At 40.2% G+C, this 22106-nt stretch overlaps 1 protein-coding gene across 4 annotated transcripts in view; it reads left to right on the forward strand.

Moving 5' to 3' along the window:
• The window catches only part of LOC122112511, a 54643-nt gene extending 35979 nt beyond the window's left edge, over positions 1-18664 (forward strand). For 2 of the 4 annotated variants that reach the window (XM_042685308.1, XM_042685312.1), the window contains 7 exons: positions 629-673; positions 2897-2950; positions 4636-4671; positions 5568-5638; positions 6654-6759; positions 7571-7641; positions 9847-10041. In XM_042685308.1, coding sequence (XP_042541242.1) covers positions 629-673; positions 2897-2950; positions 4636-4671; positions 5568-5625 — 193 coding nt within the window. In that variant the 3' untranslated portion in view covers positions 5626-5638; positions 6654-6759; positions 7571-7641; positions 9847-10041. Of the gene's footprint in view, positions 1-628; positions 674-2896; positions 2951-4635; positions 4672-5567; positions 5639-6653; positions 6760-7570; positions 7642-9846; positions 10042-16477; positions 16517-16544; positions 16655-17517 lie in introns of those variants that run through there. The other 2 variants (XM_042685311.1, XM_042685310.1) reach the window with 2 other exon arrangements.
• Positions 18665-22106: the final 3442 nt, after the last annotated feature.

The following is a 22106-nucleotide window of genomic DNA, read 5'->3' on the forward strand; positions in this document are numbered from 1 at the left end:
GCCACCTTCCCAGCCCAAGTAATCTGTTTTTAATCAGTGGTTTTGTTACTCCTAATATCAGGCAATCCTTTAGAAAATACCAGGTTTTCTATTTGTGAATCTCTTATGGATTGGACCAAAGGAGGTGATCCTGTTTGGAGCCTAGAGGAGGAGGAGCCAAGAGGAGCATAGAGCTTTTCCATATGGGTAGTTAGTTTTCAACTGAAATCCTGCACACTTTGTTCACAGAGACATACAATTTTTATTTTGTGTTAAAGCAAGACAAACTTTTAGGATCATAAACTTAAGAGTGTGCATTGACTTGTGCAGCAGAGAATTGCCTAGAGTAGAAGGGATTTTTACCTAGGCCGTTGAGTTGAACTGGAAGAAACTAAAACCATAGCAATGTGACATTTTTATTTAATATATTTGTGAAATATAGAACAGAAAGCTTGAATTGAACTATTTCCTGAATAATATGTGCTAATGAATAAAAACTAACCTCTTGAAAAGTAGTAAAATTTCAAAAAGCTGATAACCATGGGGATGAACTTCCATTAGAGTATATAAGTAGCAGAGTAAGTAGAACCAGATGTGAAGTGTAGCAATCATGTGATATCTGAGTCTATATTCTTTTTAAATCCCATAGGACATCATCTGAATGGGCACTTGAGTTGTCAGCACTGAACAAGAGGTAAGAGATAAATGAGTCCATAAAATAGACATGCAGTGAAATGGATGGATGGTTATCTTAAATACCAGTGTGTATGTATGTGTGTGTGTGTGTGTGTGTGTGTGTGTGTATGCGTGAACATACACTTACAATACATACATATGAAATCTGGCTCATACAACAACACACCGAAAAAGGTGATGAATTTGAGAAGTTGATGGAGAGATGAATTGTAGTACAGAATGTCATTGTGTTTCTTTATGCTATCATTGTGGCCTGTGGTCCCAGTATTGTACCATTGTACTACATAAATGTTAGGCATTTCTAGTTTAGCTTTAATAGATGTTTATCTTTTGAATTGACATGTAGTAGGTACCCATTTGTGTAGTGTGTAGTATAAGAGTTTGACACACTTAATACACTGAGGTGATCAGTTTACATAATTGGCATTTCTGTGATTTTATTTATAATTGGTTTCTGCCAGACTATTCAATAGTATTTTCATATGGCACTTAGAAAATTTTGAATTCATTTTTTTCTAGCATAGATACTCTTCTTTGCTCTTGAAGGAGTCATTCTTTCTTCTCAGAAACACATCTCTATATAGTAATATCCCTCTCCATTCTTCTTGCATATCCTGTTCAGGCCATGACTATTATTACTTTGAGACCAGCTTGTATTGCTTTAAGATCCACATGGAAGTGTGTTTACAATAATACGTTTTCATTTTCATTAGTCTGAGAAAGTTTGTATTTTCTTCATGATTTCATCAGTCCTTTGAAAGTTCAAATGAATATTATGTACATTATGTGTGCTTATAAATTTTTTAATGTATTTGTTTTCTACTTTTCTGGGGCTTGAACTCAGAGCCTGAGCATGGTCTTTGAGCTTCCTTTGCTCAAGGCTAGCACTCTACAACTTGAGCCACAGCACCACTTCCAGTTTTTTCTGTTTATGTGCTACTGAGGAATTGAACCCAGGGCCTCTTGCATACTAGGCAAGCACTCTCCACTAAGCCACATTCCCAGCCCTTATACTTTCATTTCATTAGTGAATAAGATATAGAAAATAATTTCAACTTTTAGTACTTTATTGGAAAATGATTTTTCAGATAAAGACAGTCTGGAAAATACTCCAGAAGAAAGATGAAAGAATTGCAATCCATTCAATGCAGTCATTCAGTGAATTCAATGCAACTTGATTGAACCCATCCCTTTAGATGAAATATTTTAAGTATCTTTTGTCAATTTGGTTTTCAATATACTATAATGTTTTGTGATTGATTTGTTGTCTGAAAGATCCTTTTTTTGGCAACAGTGGGTACTGATGCTGCCAACTTTTATTGTGTTTGAGTTGATATGTACTTTTACATTGAATGATGTTGGTTTTTATATAGTAGCATTGTCTGTCAGTGAGTGACTGTATATTTAAAATTATTATTTTCTACTGACACTTTTTGAATAATGTCCTGTCTTTCTTTGTATCATTATATAGGGGATTTTTTGTGATAGAGGCTGTTTTTTCTTGTATAAATACTGTGACTTATGATTGCTGCTGGTTTATGTTTTCAGGAAATGTAAAGCAGTCCTATTGCTTTAGTTTCAGTCTTTCTAAGACTTTACTGTTAAATTACATGTCTAGTAGGAAGTGTATCATTGGGTCAAGGGTTTTTTAGTTTAATCCTTTAGACAATCTGTAACTAAGATAGAGTTAGGGCTCTTATTGTTCACTAAATACGTATTTCTCAAGTCGTATGTTATTTGTTTTTTTAATGTGTCCTTTGTTCCTTCACATTCAACTTTATGGCTTTATGGCTGTCTCTACAGTTATAGATTAAATCCTGTCTCTTTTTCCTATCTGGTCTATGGACTCACTCAATGTGACTGGCAGTAAAAAGCACTTGAAGATGAAAGTAAATGAAAGACTGACCTTAGAATTGCTAATATCTGTGGAGTTCTCATATGTAAAACCTGTAGTGAAATGTGAAATAAATTCCCCATGCCAGTCTATGGTAATACTAGAGAGAACTATTCAAAAGGTGAAATGTTTACTAATTTCACAGGCATTGGGATATATTATTATCTTCTAAAGATTCAGTTGTAAATAAATGATGAACTATGTACAGATGGAAATATGAACATGAGTATCTACAACCCAACCTGTTCGTGTCTAGAGTCGCTAGTTCTTTGATTAAAAATATGTGCTAAGACTTTGTGACATGCCTAACTATATATTTTCTCTTAGCGTGGATCTTTCTGAAGTTTTACCAGTACCTCTCCTTGGAATCCTAACTGATGAGTGAGTGCAAAACCAATATGACCATTAAATATGTTTATATACTCAACACATACATGTCTCTTGACAGTCAGAGATGAAACATATGACAGTATGAGATGGAACATACATACACATAACACAGACATAGAGATGTTAAAATAATTGAACAAAAAAGAGTGTTGCAGGCCTGAGATCTCAGCTACTAGGAAACATCTTAGGAAGATGTTAATCTAGTGTTAGACCTGATCCAAACAGGAATCCTTATCAAAAACTCCCTAGATTAGCACCAAAAATAAAGCTGTGATGCTGTGTTAGAGCAACTGGCTAGTAGATAAGGGATCTATATTCAAACCAGAGCAATTGCTGTCCCCCAAAACAGAATGATATAAGGAAGGAAGTAGGGAGTGAAGGAAGTAAGAAGCCAAGATGGAAGGAAGAAAAGGATGGATGGATGGAAGGAAGGAAGGAAGGAAGGAAGGAAGGAAGGAAGGAAGGAAGGAAGGAAGGAAGGAAAGAGAAAAGAAAAAAAGAAAGAAAAGGAGAGAATGGAAGGAAAAAGAAAAGACAAGAAACCAATTTAAAAAACCCAACTCAGACTAGGAGTGAAAGGAAAAAGGGGTTAAGATGTGTGAAATCACCCTGAAAAGAGTCCCTTATTTTCTTTCTATTTTTTTTTGGGGGGGGGTCTGGTAGTGGGGCCTGAACTCTGGGCCTGGGCGCTGTCCCTCAGCTCTTCAGCTCAAGGCTAGCGCTCTACCACTTGAGCCACAGCACCACTTCCGGCTTTTTTCCTTTGCTTATGTGGTGCTGAGGAATTGAACCCAGGGCCTCAAGCATGCAAGGCAAGCGCTCTACCATTGAGCCACCTTCCCAGCCCCAAAGTCCCTTATTTTCTTTAACAAGGTGTCCTAAGTGCTTTCACGAGACATTTGTGGATAATTTTCTGTTAGTATAACATCAATGATGATAAGAAAGAAATAGGTCATGAGAAGTATGCTTCTACTATGTTGGTCATTTTGGTAATGTATTCCTTTAGCAAATATCAGGTTTCCTACTTTTGAGTCTCTGGTGGATTGGATCAAAGGAGGAATCATGTTTGCAAGAAAGAAAAAGAAAAACAGAGGATAATGAACAACGGAACCGTGTGCATAAAAGATCTAGCTCATAGAGGTGTCCCTTATAATAAAGTACTCTGTCACTATGTGAAGTCATTCTGTCTAGCTCTGACACTATACAAGACCCTACCTCAGCCTGACCATGCAATAGGACAGATAGGTATTTATGATGCTGGACATAAGAAGAGGGCACAAGGACTGGCCAATAAGGAACTTAGATAGGGTAGAAGAGATTTGTGCACTTATGGGGAAACACACTCTGCTTTTGTTTAGTAGCAAACACAGAACATAAGTGTTCAGTAGTTTTATATTCTCCCAGGCTAAATATGTCCATTACCAATCAATAACACTCATTTCTATGAAAAAGTGGTTCATGTTATTGTCAGTATTTTATGACCAAGTATGCCTCTTTAATGACCTGAAACTTTAGTGCTATCCTTGTTCCAAATAAAGGGTGAGAAGAGAAACAGATATATGTAAAACTTAAATAAAACTACACTAGTGTATGATCTGCAGAATAATTTGTACCAGAATGTGAATTCTAGGAAGTCCTGTGATATCTGACTTTTATGTATTTTTTTTTCCCTATAGGCCATGTCCATACGAAATTTGTAAGGGTCGTGAGAGGTGAGATACAAATACACCCGTTTTATATATATATGGATAGAAAAGTGTACATGTAGAAGTTTATGCCAATTATATACATACCTATGTATAAATATATATGTTTGTATACATATATATGTACAGATGCATACATATTTACATACTTATACCCTGAACTAAATACTTGGACACAAACAATACTAGCAAACAAGGACTGGTGGTATGTGTGATATAGATATATAGAGTGTAAGAACATGAAAGACCTTGTGTTCAAACAGCAGTACCACTAGTAAAATTAAGGACCTATCTATCAGGAAGGTGGTTCTTGTCATCCATGCTTTTAATGCCAGCTATGTGGAAAGTGGAACCTGCAATTAATCTCAATTACAAGCCATTTTGTGAACAGTTATTGAGACCCTCTCCTAAACCAATGAGCCTGACATGTGAGCTCACTGGTGTGTTTCCCCCACTCCTTATAACAGCATAAGAAATCAGATTGTGATCTGAGGTCACTTCCAGCCTAAAATGAAGATCTCGTCTGAAAACATGTCTAAAGCACCAAAGAACTTAGGTCATAGCTCAGATGGTAGAGCCCTTGCTTAGCCTGACATCCAGCTGCAGTACCAACTAATAAAACAAAGGGTGAAACATGATTGGAATTTGTAAAGTTATCCTTTGAGGAACCTTGAGAGTACAGTGTATCTTTGAAATTTTATATAGATGTTTCCACTGAGCATTCTGTCTCTACTTATCCATCCCCACTCTACTTCCCTATACATAACCCCTAACCTGTCACTGTTCTTCTCTCTTGTAGTTTTTGGAGAAATAAGGGAGTAATTTTAATCTCTTGGGATCATTAGTTCTTGGTATCCATTTTATTATGAAAATAACCTTTTTCTTTAACCCTATGTTTTTAGAACCTTCCAAAATACTACCAGAGCTGTGCTTTCTTTTTGTGCTTCCACACCTCGTTAGTAAAGAATAATCGGTAAGGATTTGATGTAATCCAATAGAAACAGCTTCATCTTCCACGTCTGTGTATAAACTACAGTGGCAGGTCTTTTTGCCCACTGTCCTAAGTACATTTACCACAAATACAAAGAACCCCTTGAGCAACCATTTCAAAACCCCAGTCATGGGATGGTGTGTAAGTTAAAATGCAGTTACTCAGATCTTAGTGATGAGCAGTTCCTCCCAGGGAAGTCTACATTTGCTCAGTTCCTGGAATATGCCAGGTCCTGAGGGGGTGTGGATGTACTATGGTAATACTGAAGGAAGATGTGATCCATCGAGGAAGGCTTTAGATGGCCTCAAGCTAACACTGGCACATTTACATCTAGGACAGAAATGGCAAGGCCCGATAAGTATTAATTAGTCTGAAAACCATTAATTTTATAGACTCCCATTTTAAAAAGTTTTTCTAAGAACTGAGCTTCTAAAAAGTGCCAGAACTCTTCAGTTCTTCAGAGAGAGGTCCCAGGAAAGCCCCTGTGAGCAACTTTCCCTAGAGAAAGAATGTGAGACTTAGAGAATTCCAGGGTTTCCTTACAAAAACAAATTTGGGAAAAGCGCAGATGAAGAAACTCTAGCTCTCAGAGGCATCCAGAAATGACCTATAATTATCTACTGCACCTAGTGGAGGTCTCTTTCTCCCCTGATGAAGAACCATCCATTAAACCACAGTCCTTCCTTTAACTCATTACAGCAGCTTCTGCCATAGCAGTATTAGCCCCTTAGTTGTCCTTAGTTGTCATTAGCAAGCCATAGGCAGGACTTACTTCTTCCATGTTCCTCCCTGCAGGTCTGAGGTCAGTGCTTTTTCCCATGGTAGATAATTAGTCATGAGGTAAATACATAAGAATATTAAAGAATATTAATTATATAATGGAACACAATAAATGTTTGCTTAATTTCTTCCTGCTCTTAAGCTGAAAAAGAGAGATTAGGATACTGACTCTAAACTTTGCATTCTCGCTAAAATTGGGACTTCTGTTGCCTTACAGCATCGTTATGTGGAATATTTCAAAATTGTAAAAAATGTGTTTCACAGGAATTTACCGCCAAAAAGAAAGCTTAAAATTGAAAGAATTGTAGTCCATTCGCTTCACGGTAAGTGCTTTGGAATTGAAGGATGGGACCTGAGGACGAGTGCTCCCATTCTTTGAGAGGGTTTTGCTCGCGGTTATGTATATAGATCATCATAACTCCTAGCTCTCTTAAGTTTCCCCACACATGAACTCCTCTCTGGAGCTACCCACTGGGCAGGCGATTCATAGCCATGATAGCAAGCCTTAGATGTCTCTCTCTTCCTTTGCCCATTTCTACTTGAGGGGAGAGCTCCCTCCTCTTGCCTTCTGTTCTCATGGCTACCAATCTCAGCTCAGGGTAGGCCTTTCAGGGTTGGAGCCTTTAGAGGTGAACCATGAACCATTGACACTGCTTCTTTCCCAGACCCATTTCTCCTTCATGCTCCTCTCAGCAGCAGTGTCCCTGTATCACTTTCTCATCTAGTCCTTTTTTCCTCATCTCACCAATCTTTCTTTTCCCTCTTCCCTCCTCCTCTAAGCATCACATCCCCAGCACCTGCCTTAAATACCTGATCACAAATGCTTTAGTTACTGCCAAACAACCAAGCATCCTGACCAGGGCAGGCCTTTGCCGGTATTCAGCATGGGTGGTCAGCGAAAGAGAGAAGTAGCAAACAAAAAAAATTTTTTTACTATTTTACTGCACTAAGCTTGACCCTTTACAGTTTAATTGAAACAGTGTTCTCCTAAAGTCCCTGAGTACTTTGTATAGAAGGCTGCAGCTGATAAATACATAAAGAAATAAGGGAGTAATTTTAATCTCTTGGGATCATTAGTTCTTGGTATCCATTTTATTATGAAAATAACCTTTTTCTTTAACCCTATGTTTTTAGAACCTTCCAAAATACTACCAGAGCTGTGCTTTCTTTTTGTGCTTCCACACCTCGTTAGTAAAGAATAATCGGTAAGGATATGATGTAATCCAATAGAAACAGCTTCATCTTCCACATCTGTGTATAAACTACAGTGGCAGGTCTTTTTGCCCACTGTCCTAAGTACATTTACCACAAATACAAAGAACCCCTTGAGCAACCATTTCAAAACCCCAGTCATGGGATGGTGTGTAAGTTAAAATGCAGTTACTCAGATCTTAGTGATGAACAGTTCCTCCCAGGGAAGTCTACATTTGCTCAGTTCCTGGAATATGCCAGGTCCTGAGTGGGTGTGGATGTACTATGGTAATACTGAAGGAAGGTGTGATCCATCGAGGAAGGCTTTAGATGGCCTCAAGCTAACACTGGCACATTTACATCTAGGACAGAAATGGCGAGGCTCGATAAGTATTAATTAGTCTGAAACCCATTAATTTTATAGACTCCCATTTAAAAACGTTTTCTAAGAACTGAGCTTCTAAAAAGAAGTTCATTGTTCTTAAGAACCTAGTACCATATCTAGAAACACATTCCTGATCCTACAAGTTCTCCACTTTTTAGGAGTATTTTTCCTGAGGTGGTGAACACTACTCAAGACCAGAGTTGAAGAGATTGTCCTTGTGTCATCGTTTGTGTGTGTGTGTGTGTGTGTGTGTGTGAACTGATAGTATTTGTTATATCCAATGTTAATCTTCTCTTCAAGTCTGAACTGAGCTTAATACCTCTAGTCTAGTAAGACAGCACCAAGAAAACACCAGTTCTACACACTTGTGATTCACACACAATTTGGTTTGGGAAAGAGTAAACTATTTAATGACAAAATGTTCACCAAGTTTTCTAGATGTATATGAACAAACTTTGACTCATGAGCAAAATTCTTAACAAAGGCAGGGCTTGGGGCGAGGGGCCTTTACTCGTTGCTCCTTCTCCAAGTGGTTGTTGTAAAGCACAGCTTTGTCCTTTATGTCACCAGGGTCACATGAGAGATGGTGGGGATGTTTTATCCTCATTTCATAGACATTTCTGTAGGAATTGGTATCGTTTCATGCCTTGCTTTTGTAAAGCTCCTTTAAGAGTTATGAGGTTGTTATTGAGACAAATACACAGCTTTGTCACTTGAGAGAGAGATAGAATTAGATCTAAAATACGCTGGGATATGGGAAGTTATCAGGATTCTAGATACTTACACACAGTGAGACCAAAAGAAGATACTCCTAGGATAGAAATACAAAGACACAATGCCTACATGCCTCTTCATATTTATATAAAACTCGTGTGTGTGTGTGTGTGTGTGTGTGTGTGTGTGTGAGAAAGAGAGAGAGAGAGAGAGAGCGAGAGAGAGAGAGCGCTAGTACTTCATGATATAGAAATAAGAGCTCTCTTTTTAAAAAAATCAATTTGTGATGATTCTTTCTTGGTTTTGTATGGTGTATTCACATCTATACCTCAAGGAGGGAGTGGGAAGAGTACAGAACTTGAGGGATAAAGGGTGAAAAAGGGCAGCAGTGGAGCTCACTGGACACAGATGAAAGTGAATTATACAACTTGTGGGTGTAGAGAGAGGAAGGGACTGGGAAGAGAATGAGGGAACAGAGACATTGTACAACAGGAAATGTAATCATTACCTGATTCCTGTAATTGTAATCCCTCTGTACATTACCTTTATAATAACAATAAAGTAAATTAATGTAAAAAAACAAAAGAAATAAGAGATACAGACAGGCACTGGTGTCTCACTGGCCTCTGATCCTAGCTACATAGGAGGCTGAGATCTGAGGATCACAGTTTGAAGCCAGCCCAGGCAGAAAAGTCTGTGAGACTCTTCAATTAGCCAGTGAAATAGCCTGATGTGATAGATTTAGCTTGAGCAGAAAAGGCTAAGTGATATCACAAGACCCTTATTGACACAAAAGAAACAAAACAGTATTTTATTACTGAGTTTCATTACATACCTAATATATTTGTGGGTAATTTCTACCAATTATAGACATTTTCATAGTTTGTTCAAACTGGATGTAACTAATTCCCTTGGAAGCATGTTGGGACCAATGTGTTTGCATCTGAAAATTAAGGTATCTATGTCACCTCCAAGAGGTGGAATTAGCCAAGTAAGGAAAGCAAATGGAGCTTAGTTTCTGGTTGCAGGAGCAAGTCTCTTTCTAAACAAGAGTGTTGTATTGTATGACTTTTCTGTTAGCCCTAAAATAAAAGGTAATGGATTTTCTTCCTATCCTTAGGCTTTACCTGAGGCGTAATGAACTGGATAATCTTCATAAACCAAAAATATGTGGGTTTTATCCCACTGATTTTGCTGTAGAGATCTACTTCGAAGAGTAGTTACATAAACTATTCTATTTTGGCACACTATCTGAGGCACCACACCACCGATGTCTAAATTCATGATACTTTATATTTCGGTATATATTAAGAAAAAAAACCCACTAAAAAAAAAAGAAACCCACTAAATAAATTTTATATAAAAGTATCATTAATGATTTTGTTTTGTTTTGTTTTGGTGTGGTGTGCTAGCATTAGGGCTTGAACTCTGCATCTTACTCCTGGCTGATGCTCTACCACTTGAACCATACTTCTACTTCCAGATTTCTGATGGTTAATTGGAATAAGAGGCTTGAGGATTTGTCTGCCCTGGATGGCATTGAACTCAATCATCTAGATCTTAGCCTCCTGAGTGGCTAGGATTATAGGTGTGAGTCAGCGAGGCCCAGCTTCACTGATGTCTTCTTGAAAGCATATACTTCACATAGTCTCCCTCTTGTATTTAATTTGAGAACACAGCATACAGAAGAGCAGTGGGGATCACTTGAAAGAACTCTGACATAGCTTAAAGCTATCTAAAAATTGTAATCCTTCCAATACCTATGGACTCCCATGTTTTTACACAAGTCGTTTATTTGTCATTTCTGAAAACAGAAAACAGATTGCTTGATTCACAAACTATTCCTATGTCAGACTGTCAGGAAAGTTTTAAAGCTAAAGGGGAGAGGTGTTTTACAACTTACCCCTCACCTCAATACCACACATGACACAAGAGGCTTATGTAACAAACCATCTTTGATTACAGACACACAGACGAGGGAGGACAAAAGGACTTTGAGAAACAATTATAAATCTCATTAACTTCTGCTTTTGTGTAACATCAAAAATGAATACTCTAGAGTTCTTATTTGAAAATTCACTACCTTTGCTCATAACCAACTTCACCTAAGCCTTGGTAACACTGAGAAGGGAAAGACACCTTTCCAAACACTGGCTAACCCCATGAACACACAGTCATCATTACTTTCTCGTTAGTACAGATTGGTACTTTAAGTACCTTACTTACTGCCACACTATTTTAAGGCCGTGATTGCCTTTAAAAAGAATTCTATTTTAACATGACTGGAATGATGTCCTTACTTGAATGGTTTTGCTTTATTGCTTCACAGGGCCACCTTCTAAGAACCAAGTCACTAGGTGATTACAATCATTGTGCAAATATCAGGATGTGTTTCCACAAATGGCCACAGCTGTGGTGTCACTAGGCAATAAAATCTCACAGGACCACCATCATGCATGGTTTTTCACTGACAGAAACATCATGCAGGCAAGGTTGACTCAATTCTCAAGCCCCTACAATGCAGAAAACACACTCTACAAAGAATTCATAAAGATAAGGGAAGTATTTGGGGCAGACCATTCCAATTTAGCAACCTTATAATCAACACATTGACCACTTGGAGCACAATGGTCAGGGAAGTCTGCCAATTGCCAATGTGGACTTTTGTAATGGAAATATGGATGCCAAAGTGACACAGACAGAGCTCAGAGCCCTGTGGGATGGAAGATGGGCACGAGCCAGCAGCCTGAAAATACATCAGGCAGCCTACATCTCTCTGTCCCTTGGTCTCCCTACCACCAATATCCAAAAAAAGGGTTCCAACAGCCAGTAGAGCCACCACATAAAGGCTTTTCCTTCCCCGCCCTGAATCTGACTCCTCTAAAGGAGCATGCTCTCAAGACCCTTCCACAGTATTACTCCCTTTAATCCCAGTAACAGAATTGTGCTGTGGCTCAACATTTAAAATTCAAGCAGCAGTAATCCAGTCAGACAACATGGCAAGCTTAAGCAACCAGGCGGTAGAATAGCTGGTTTAGTAAAGTCTTTTTCAATACTAGTGATAAGGGAAGCAATCTCTCATTTTTAAAAACCTTCTTTTAGAAATAAGGTTATAGTTGAGGTTTCTTTCCATGTTAAGACTCATCCACATTTCTGACAGTTACAAGTTGCCACATTTTTTTTCTGGTTTGCACACAAACAAAACTTTTGCACCTCCTATGTTTGTGGATTGACAGAAAGCCATGGAAATAGACACACCACCAAGAGCACTGGGGAGGCTCAGGCTGACAGGTCTGGATTGGCTTTCTACTGGAACTCCATAGAGCAATCAGAATAAGCAATGGACAATGGTCTGCTGTTCATGGATCCTCTGCTTTACAAGATCTGCCAGGGCTTGGTTGGGTGGCTGGGCCGAAGGCCTGGACTTGGTCAGTGTTCCATATCTGTTGGTGCTTACCTACCCAGGCTGTGTGAAGCATGCAATGAGTAAAAAGGCACTTTAAGCACTAATGCCAGAGTGAAGGATTTTCCTGGTGGCCCTGCTGAAGTTATTCCATGGCCTTGGTTTATGTCCTACCCAGCTCTGCTGTCACTGGGAGAGCAATGCAGGGTAGAGAGGCTGCAGAACCAAGTCTTCTCTGCTCAGAGATCCTTCTTACACACTGCCACATTCTGCCCTTTCCTGTGGCCATTCCCCTTGCTACCTGAGAGTTAAAAGCTGTCAGGAGACTTTCTCACCACTGCCCTTTCCTTTTTTGCCAGTACTGGGGCTTGAACTCAGCGACCGTGTACTCAGTAGGCTTTCCCTGCTTATAACTGGCACTCTACCAGTTGAGCCACACCTCTAGCCCAAATTTTTGCTAATTAGAGATGGATTCTCCCAGACTTTTCAGTCCCCACACAGCCTCCTGAGTAGCCAGGATTATAGCCATGGGCCTCCCACACCCAGCATATTGCTTGTACTAATTGAAGATGTGATAGTTAATGCACAGTGCCAGAACTCTTCAGTTCCTCAAAGAGAGGTCCCAGGAAAGCCCTTGTGAGCAACTTTCTGTAGAGGAGGAATGTGAGACTTAGAGAATTCCAGGGTTTCCTTACAAAAACAAATTTGGGAAAAGGGCAGATGAAGAAACTCTAGCTCTTAGAGACATCCAGAAATGACCTATAATTATCTACTGCACCTAGTGGAGGTCTCTCTCTCCCATGATGAGGAACCATCCATTAAACCACAGTCCTTCCTCTAACTCATTACAGCAGCTACTACCAAAGCATTTTTATCCCCGTAGTTGTCCTTTCAGTCATAAGCAAGACATCGGCAGGACTTGCTCCTTCCATGTTCCTCCCTGCAGGTCTCAGGTCAGCGCTTTTTCCCATGGTAGATAATTAGTCATGAGGCAAATACATAAGACTATTAATTATGCAATGGAACTCGATGTTTGCTTAATTTTTAACTGCTTTTGTCATGTTAAAAAAGAAAGATTAAGATACTAACTTTAATCCTTTAAATCCACTAAAATCGAGGCTTCTGTTGTTTTACCACAAAGTCATTACATTCCATATTTTGAAATGAAAAACATACATAATTGGAATTTACCACCTGAAAGAACCTCAAAATTACAAAGATTGTAATTTATTCAATTTAAGGTAAGTGCTGTAGAATTGAGAGATAGGACCTGAGGGCAAGTCTTCCCACTCTGAGTTTTTCTCATGGTTATGTACATAGATGGTCATAACTCCTAGCCATCTAAGTTTCCCCACACAGGAACTCCTCTCTGGAGCTGCCCACTGGGCAGGCAATGTGTAGCCATGTCAGCAACTCTTAGGTGTCTCTCTTCTTCCTTTGCCTATTTCCACTTGAGGGTAGGGCTCCATCCCCTTGCCTTCTGTTCTCATGGCTCCCAGTCTCAGCTCAGGGTAGGCCTTTCAGGGTTGGAGCCTTTAGAGGTGAGGAGACCCGTGAACCCTTGAGATACTTTTCTGGACCCACTTCTCTCAGCAGCAGTGTCCCTGTATCATTTTCTCATCTAGTCCTTTTTTTCCTAATCACACCAATCTTTCTTTTCCCTCTTCCCTCCTCCTTCTAAGCATCACATCCCCAGCACCTGCCTTAAACATCTGATCACAGATGCTTTATTTGCTGTCACATAACTGAGTCCCCTGACAGGATAGGCCTTATGCTAGCATTCAGCATGGGTGGTCAGCAGAAAAGAGAAATCAGTGCATAGGTTTTTAAAAAGCCAACTCCAAGCTGGGTGTTGGTAAGGCTCACACCTAAAATCCTAGCTAGTCAGGAGGCTGAGCTCTGGAGAATCAGTTTGAAGCCAGCCCAGGCAGAAAAATCTGAGTCTCCCTGTACAACATATCCAGAGACTGTAGTGTTGGAGGCATGACTCAAGTGATGAGTGTCAGCGACGCAAGCTGAGCAAGCTCAAGGCTCTGAGTTCAAACTCTGGTGCCAGGAAAGAAAAAAACTGAAAACAGTTTTGGAACACAGGAATAGGTACTACAGAGAAGCTTCCTGAAGAGCAGCTTGGAAACTCTCCCCCCCTCCACCTGAATCACCATGAAGAGTGAAGTGTAGGAAAAAGTAGTGTTTTACCAGAGTCCTTTAGCTACTACCAAGATGCTGCCTACTTCCAAAGAAATAAGACTGCCTGTGTCTGGCTTCTTATCCTTGCTGGGATGATAGGCACCCATGACCATGTTGACAGTTTTCCCTCTGGGCTAGCTCACACTGTGATCCTCTCAATCTCAACCTCCCAAGCAGGTAAGACTAAAGGCAAAAGCCACCAATACCTAGCTGCTCTAGTTGTTTTGGAGATAGGGTCACACATTTTTCCAGGCTAGCCTAGAAAAATGGTGAGAGAGATTATTTCTTTGGGGCTAAGGATCTACACAAGTAAAAGAAAAAGGATGAGACAGGAAATTTTCACCTTCTTCCTTCTTTTTAAATGATAAAATACATTTATGTGTCTTAAAAGTTGTTGAATTGTGAGGAAAATCAAGGGCTTAAGCCAACATTCTTGTCATGCAATAAGAATTTGATTTAGGCTGGGAATGCGTCTTAGTGGTAGAATGCTTGACTACCATGCATGAAGCCCTGAGTTCGATTCTTCAGTACCACATACAAGGAAAAAGTCAAAAGTGGCACTGTGGCTCAAATGGTAGAGTGCTGGCCTTGAGCAAAAGAAACTCAGGGACAATGCCCAGGCCCTGAGTTCAAGCAGTTTTAGACAGACAGAACAGGTAAACTCTTTAGCAGTGGTAATCAAACCTTTACATTTAAATTTCTAATAATTATTTCTAAATTTGAGCCAAGGGAAATAAATCCCAAATTCCTGATGCCTTTCTTTGTAAGCCAGATAACTTGATTACAGTGTAAACAACCTTATGTATTTTAAAAATACCAGATTTTCTAATTTTAAGTTAAAAAATCTTTAGAAAGCCTTTTAATTAAAGTTCCTCTTTAAAACAACACAGTAATTCTTTAAGATCTTTGGTAAGTGTACAAACTCATGACCTTTTTGAATTTTAAACTTAATTTACCCAAAATATTTTTCATATTCTGAGTTTTATCTTAAAAATGTTCACACATACACACACTCACTGACACAGATTTTAAAGCACGCAAAAAAAGGAAAATCAGTTGTACGTACATTTTGTCAAATTTTTAGTGGCAAGAGATCTTTTTTTACTGCCAGTCTTATATTCTTGCAGATGACAAAGATTTAAGACAAGATTTTTAACAAAGCACTTGGTGGGACATATTTTTTGGGCTTGTTTGTTTAGCCAGGCATATTACCATTGGCCTTTTGAATACGCTCAGTTGGAGGAAGGCTGGGTGGGGGTCACCTGAAACTGGCCTGACACTGTCTCTTAGCCAATTTTAGACAAGAGCATTTTACAGCCTTTTACACTGCCAGGACCAGCCAAATGTCCACACCAGGCTCACAGCCATCTAAACCCTCACCTCTCCTCTGGCAGCCTCCACAGGAAAAAATGCAGCCTAAGGCTTATAGAGGACCAAGCCAGCTTGCAACCTTCCATGCCCCATCTCTTGACTGCAGCAACACAGGGAGGGAGACATAGCAGGTCTATGACAGGGCTCAGCTAGAAGCTGGAACTGAGTCGCCAGAGATGTCCAAATAACAAAAACACAAGGATCCACATTTAAAACTAGTATCCAGACTCCATTGCTGACATGGCCAGGGCCATGGGAATAGACAACTATGGCAGGGCCTGGCTTATGGAGGACCCAGGGAGAGGGCTGTCAACCCAAAGTGGGGGTAAATAAGCTTACAGTACTTATTCTGATGTGTTAACTCTTTAACCTGTTTTCAGGCCAGCATTTTGCTCGTTAATTGCAAATGAACTCCCCAAGATATTTGGGTAGCTTCAGATTGTTATCCTCTGTTCTCAGCCTCTGAGTAGCTAGGGTAATAGATGTGAGACCGAGGCATGCCCATCCATCCCAGATTATGCTGAAAACACAAACAAGGAGATCACTGAATAAGCCAGCAGAGACTAAAGCATGACTCCAAATGTGCATCTAGCAAGCAGGATTCTGAGTTCAAACCTCAGTACTTGAGAGAGGTGGTGGTAGAGACAGAAGAGCTGGAGATTTAGGTCAAGTGACTGAGCACTTGTATAGCCTGCACAAGGCCATGGTTTCAGTGGTCATGACTGTAGAAAAACAATGGGATTTCAGCTACATAGTGCAACTTAATTTTCTCTTTTTCATTTGTTCACAGTGACATTTTGGTCCATTATGATAAAAACCTGAATATTGGGTAAGTTGTCTTCTTTTGTCATCTGCAGGGTAAACCATTTTGGAGTATGACAACAGTTGACAGAATACATGATGACCTATCAAAAAGTGCACCTGATGATTTTCAGTTTTGAAACTACTTAGAAAAATGATAGAGCAGGTCAGAAGAGACTTGGACATGGTCTGCTGTGAATTCAAGGACTGGAAGCCACAATCCTTGGAGTATCCAAGTGCATGTATGCAACTCATAAAGAGCCAAGGGATGTGAGTTCCTTTCAGAAACAGGCAGTCCTACTATTCTGTAGATCTCAGGAGAATGGAGATCATTGACTCTGGATCAGTGTTTCATTCTCCAGAACTCAGTAATCCTGAAGGCCCACCATCACACAGGATGAGAGTCCTGCTTCTAGCCTGCTGTTCCTCATCTGTATCTGACAGGCCAGGAAAGGCAGCCATGATTACTTCAGTAAGGAGGGGATAGAGCAGATAGGAAGCAGAAAATTAGATGGTAAGTGAGGTTTGAGTTCTTGTGAAGTTGAACTGAATTTAAAATTAGTTAAACAGCAAAAGGGCATTAAACATTTTGTCAGGTTTACTAGGAAACAAATATTCTTTCTAAATGTGCCATCCTTAGGCTTGAGCTCAAGGCATGAGCAATGTCCCTGATTATATCTGGCATTCTACAACTTGACCCACAGCTTTACTTCCAGCTTTTTTGTTAGTTAATTGAAGATACATAGACTTTTCTGTCCACACTGGTAGAAACTGTGCCCCTTAGATCTCAACCTCCTGAGAGGCTAAGATTACAAGTTTGAGCCAGACTCCTGGCCTAGTAAAGAGCAATTATTAAATTTTGCATGAAACCTTTGTTTAGTATAAAAATTCCTTAGAAGCCTCATTCCTAGGAAAATACAGAAATGCCCCCCTTTCATACAACTAACCAACTTATTACTTTTAGGTAAATTGTACATAACATTGGTGAAAGTTACCTGGTATTTGACTCTGTATATTTTAATCCTTTAGCACAGAGAAAAATGAGCCAAAGGAGCTTACATTGGAAGATAAGCCAACAGAGCTCACAGTGGAGGATAATCCAGAAGACCTTATACTGGAAGATATCAAAAGGTGAGATGCACCAACAGAGCTTACACTGGAAGGTAAGCCAGAAGATCTTACATGAAGACATTACTGAAAGGTGAGATGCTTCAACAGATCTTACACAGGAAGGTAAGCCAACAGAGCTTACACTGGAAGATAAGCCAACTGAGTATGTACATGAAGATATCAGTGAAAGGTGAGATGGGCCAACAGAGCTTACCCTGGAAGATAAGCCAACAAAACTTACACTGGAAGATAAGCCAACAGAGATCACCTTGGAAGCTAAACCAACAGAGCTTACACTGGAAGATAAGCCAACAGAGTATATAGTGCAATATGTCACTGAAAGGTGAAATGCATTCCTATGTGTATATATGCATGTACATAAAGATACACATATTCAGCCAGATTTTCTGGCAATTGTATCAAAAGTTTGAGCATTACAGCTATGTGTGTAACATTCCTTCCTTTTTCAAGTTAAGTGAATGAATGAATGAATGAGAAGACAGACTATGCCATTTCAGTAAGCAGCAAAGAAAACTTCTAGAAAACTATCAGATAGCTATTTGAATTGGGGAATATATGTTTTGTATGACTGCAGTAACAGATTATTACAAGCAAAATTGTTCACAATTTATCTTACAACCCTAAGGTTGTAAGAAGTCTCATGTCAAAATTTCTGTCATTAGCTCTTTATCAACTATGAAAAAGAATCTTTCTATAATTCTTTTTTTTTTACCATTTCCCTATTTGTTGGCATATAGACTCATTCTCTAGCTCTCTGCCTTTTTAATCATTTTGTTCCAGTCTTGGGCTTGAGCTCAGCAGTTGGACACTAACCTTGAATTTGCTTTGCTCAAGGATAGTGCTCTTCCCTTTGAGCCATAGGTTTACTTCTGGCCTTTTCTAAGTTTTGGAGTCCAGAAACCCTGGGATATCCTTCCCATCAAGCCATATTCCTCAGATCTCACTGAGTTGGTAGGATTCCAGGCATAAGCCACCAAATGCCCAGCTCTGCCTTATTTTGAATGTAAACCTCTTTAGGGACGTTGGGTGCTAACTCTTTTTTATAGTCCTGGGGCTTGAACTCAGGGCCTGGGCGCTGTTCCTGAGCTTCTTTTACTCAAGTCTAGCACTCTACCATTTGAGCCACAGTGCTACTTCCAGCCTTTTCTGTTTATATAGTACTACGAAATTAAACCCAGTGCTTCATGCATACTAGGCAGGCACTCTAATACTAAAGCCAATTCTCTGCTCCTTTTTTTCCTTTTCTTTTTCTTTTTGCCAGTCCTGGGGCTCGAACTTAGGGCCTAGCCAATGTCCCTGAGCTTCTTTTACTCAAGGCTACCACTCTACCACTTAAGCGACAGCACTACTTCTGGCTTTTCCTTTTTATGTGCCACTGAGGAATCAAACCCATCAAACCCAAACTTCATGCACTATGGGCAAGCACTCTACCACTAAGCCACATTCCTAGCCCTCTAATCAGTATCTGTATGTGATCATTTTCTGCTTTGAAACTAAAAAGAAAATGATAGAGCATGTCAAGAGAAATTTGTTCAAGATCTTTGCTGAATTCATATACTAGCAACTAATATCCTTAGATGTAAAAGTGCGTGCATGCATCACACAATGATCTAAAGCAGGTGATCATCCCTTTCAAAAAAAGAACCTAAGAACCCAGGAACAAACCTTCATTCTTCAGGTTTGTGCTACACTGAAAGGCCAAACACCACATTGCATGGGAGTCTGCTTCTAACATGCTGTTCCTTGTCCCTATCTGATAGGCAGAAAAGATAGCTATGATTAGTGAAAGGAAGGAGGGAATAATGGCAATAGGAAGCAGAAAATTAGATGGCATATAAAGTTTAAGTTCTTATGAAGCGACTTGAATTTAAACAACAATAGGGCATTAAATATTGGGTTAGGTTTAATAGGAAAAACAACTTTTTTTTTTTTTTTGTCGGTCGTGGGGCTTGAACTCTGGGCCTGGGCGCTGTCCCTCAGCTCTTCAGCTCAAGGCAAGTGCTCTACCACTTGAGCTACAGCGCCACTTCCGGTTTTCTGGTGGTTTATTGGAGATAGGAGTCTCATGGTCTCTCCTGCCTGGGCTGGCTTTGAACCGCGATCCTCAGATCTCAGCCTCCTGAGTAGCTAGGATTACAGGCGTGAGCCACCAGCGCACGGCAGGAAAAACAATCTTGAACCTTGCAAAAGACCTTTCTTTTGCAGATGTCACCATTTAATTTCCACAAGAAACCTCATTTCTAGGGAAAAACAGAAATACTTCCTTTTCATATAACTATGTATAAGTTTCAAGTTCTACTAACTTCCTAGTTTTATGTAAATTTTAGCCAATTTGAATTCACATGGGGATTGACTGAGTATAATTTAATCTTTTAGCATGGAGAGAAATGAACTAGCAGATCCTACATTGGAGGGTATCAACAATGAAAGGTCTGATACATGCATATATGTGTATATATGTATATACACACACATGCATATTAAGCCACACAGGTATTAAGCTAGATTTTTCTGGGAGCTACATCAAAAAGATGGGCAATGCAGCTTAAGTCTGTACCACTCTTCCCATTTCCAAGTTAGGTGAATGAATGAGAACCCAGTTAGAAGAAAAATTTCTTGCTATTTCAGTGAGCAGTGAGGAAAACTCTTAGAAAGCTGTCATATAGCCTGTGTATGAGGCCCTACTGGAATGGGTAGTGTACCTTTTCTATGACTGTAGTAAATTCTCAGGAGCCAAGTAGCTCATACGCTAACAATTTATCTCACAGACCTAGGGGATGGAAGTTTCATGTCAAAATGCCTGTGGGATTGGCTCTTTTTTCAGAACTGTGAAGAATCTTTCCATATTTCTTTCCCCTATTTTGCTATTTGTTGATAAATCTATGAGGTGAAGATTGTATTATTAATGCTAGTTTATGAGTCTGATTTCGAGGTTTCTAACATCATTTGTCTTGGAAAAGGGCTTGATCCCTGGCACTATGACATGTTTGTAACTGCTTTGACATGTAATGACTACGATTCATAATAAAATCATGTTCCAAATTATAAAGATTAATATGTTAATTACATTGTCATTATGTCTACCTCTACCATTATGCAAGGCTGGTTCCCATCCCAAGACTGTAATACACTGAAAACTGATCCTATCTGAGGCCTGACTTAATGTTAAGGCAAGATAAATATATATGTTGATGGACATGACAAGTAGGCACAAGGACTGGAGAATCAGCAACTGAACATAGGCCAAAAGGGATTTTTACATACAAAAGACAGTACGGTTAGAGGAGAAACACAAAAAGCTAACACTCTACTTTTAGTAGCAAACCAGGAACAGAAAAGTTTGTTTTCATATTTTCTCAGATCAAGTATGTCCATTCCCAATCCATAACCCTCATTCCTTTATACATATATATATATATATATATATATATATATATATATATATATATATATATATGTATATATGTAATCTTTTTTTCTGTCATTATCTTGGTCTATAAAGTTTGTAAATTCTATGAGCTGTGCCAATACAACTCTTTCTTCCACAGCGGGTGATATGTGCGTTTCTTTCCTTTTGCTTAGTAGTATAACCTGTTGCTCTTTCCCTCTCATTCCCTCCCTCCCATCGCTGCCGTTGAGTTGCTTAGTTCGTTTTCATCCATGTCCAGCGCAGCTGATGGGCTGCTCTCTTGTATGTTTTCCCCTGTTTCCCTCTGATTCTATGCCCTCCTCCTAGCTTCCGTCAGATGTGCACATCTATGTGTGCACAGGCCATCTTTGTCCTGTAGACAAGGGGCTCTCGCAGGAGACAGCTCCCCACATCCCACGCCCCATGGCGGTGGTGGTCTCTCCGAACCCGGGCTCCCCCTTGCCGGCTGCCTAGGATGCCGTGTTCCTGGGTGGTGGCAGGCATGGCTCAGCAAGCCGAGAAGCATGGAGGAGGAGACCACAGGTGGCCTTGGGAGCTAGCCAGCATTTTAGGCCCTGGAGCCCGCTGATCCGGGGCCTGGCGTGACCTGCCTGCCCTTCAGAGGGAGACCTCCCCCTGCCACGAGGACAGATGAAGGCCCTAACGGTCCTGGAAGGCGAGCGGAGCCCCGGATGAGGGCGGTACAATGGGTGGCGGCCAGGCAGTTGGGCCGGTGCCAGTGGAGAAACGGAAGTGAGGACACAGGCGCTCACCGGAAGTCCCAGAGGTCTACTGGCCCTCGTGGGCCTGTGCACATAATATGGAGACGCTGCGCTCCACTCCCCCAACCTTTCTGTTTGTTTATCACATGGGGGTGATAGGGATTGTCCCTTAGTGCTGGCAGCGGGGTAAATGTGCGTGGACTGGAATAGAGATGTAAGGGGATCGGCGTGATTCCTGGGGTGCCCGGCAGGGTAAAGGTCAGGCCGGTGGCAGGAGAAGCAGGAGCCTGGGGAGGGAGGAGGGAGGGGCACCGGTGGCATGGCTCAGAGCACTGTCAGGCCCAGAGCCCACCTGT

Source organism: Dipodomys spectabilis, unplaced genomic scaffold (genome assembly GCF_019054845.1).
Source record: "Dipodomys spectabilis isolate Male_0828 unplaced genomic scaffold, ASM1905484v1 ptg000095l, whole genome shotgun sequence".
In the NCBI taxonomy this organism is placed as follows: domain Eukaryota; kingdom Metazoa; phylum Chordata; class Mammalia; order Rodentia; family Heteromyidae; genus Dipodomys; species Dipodomys spectabilis.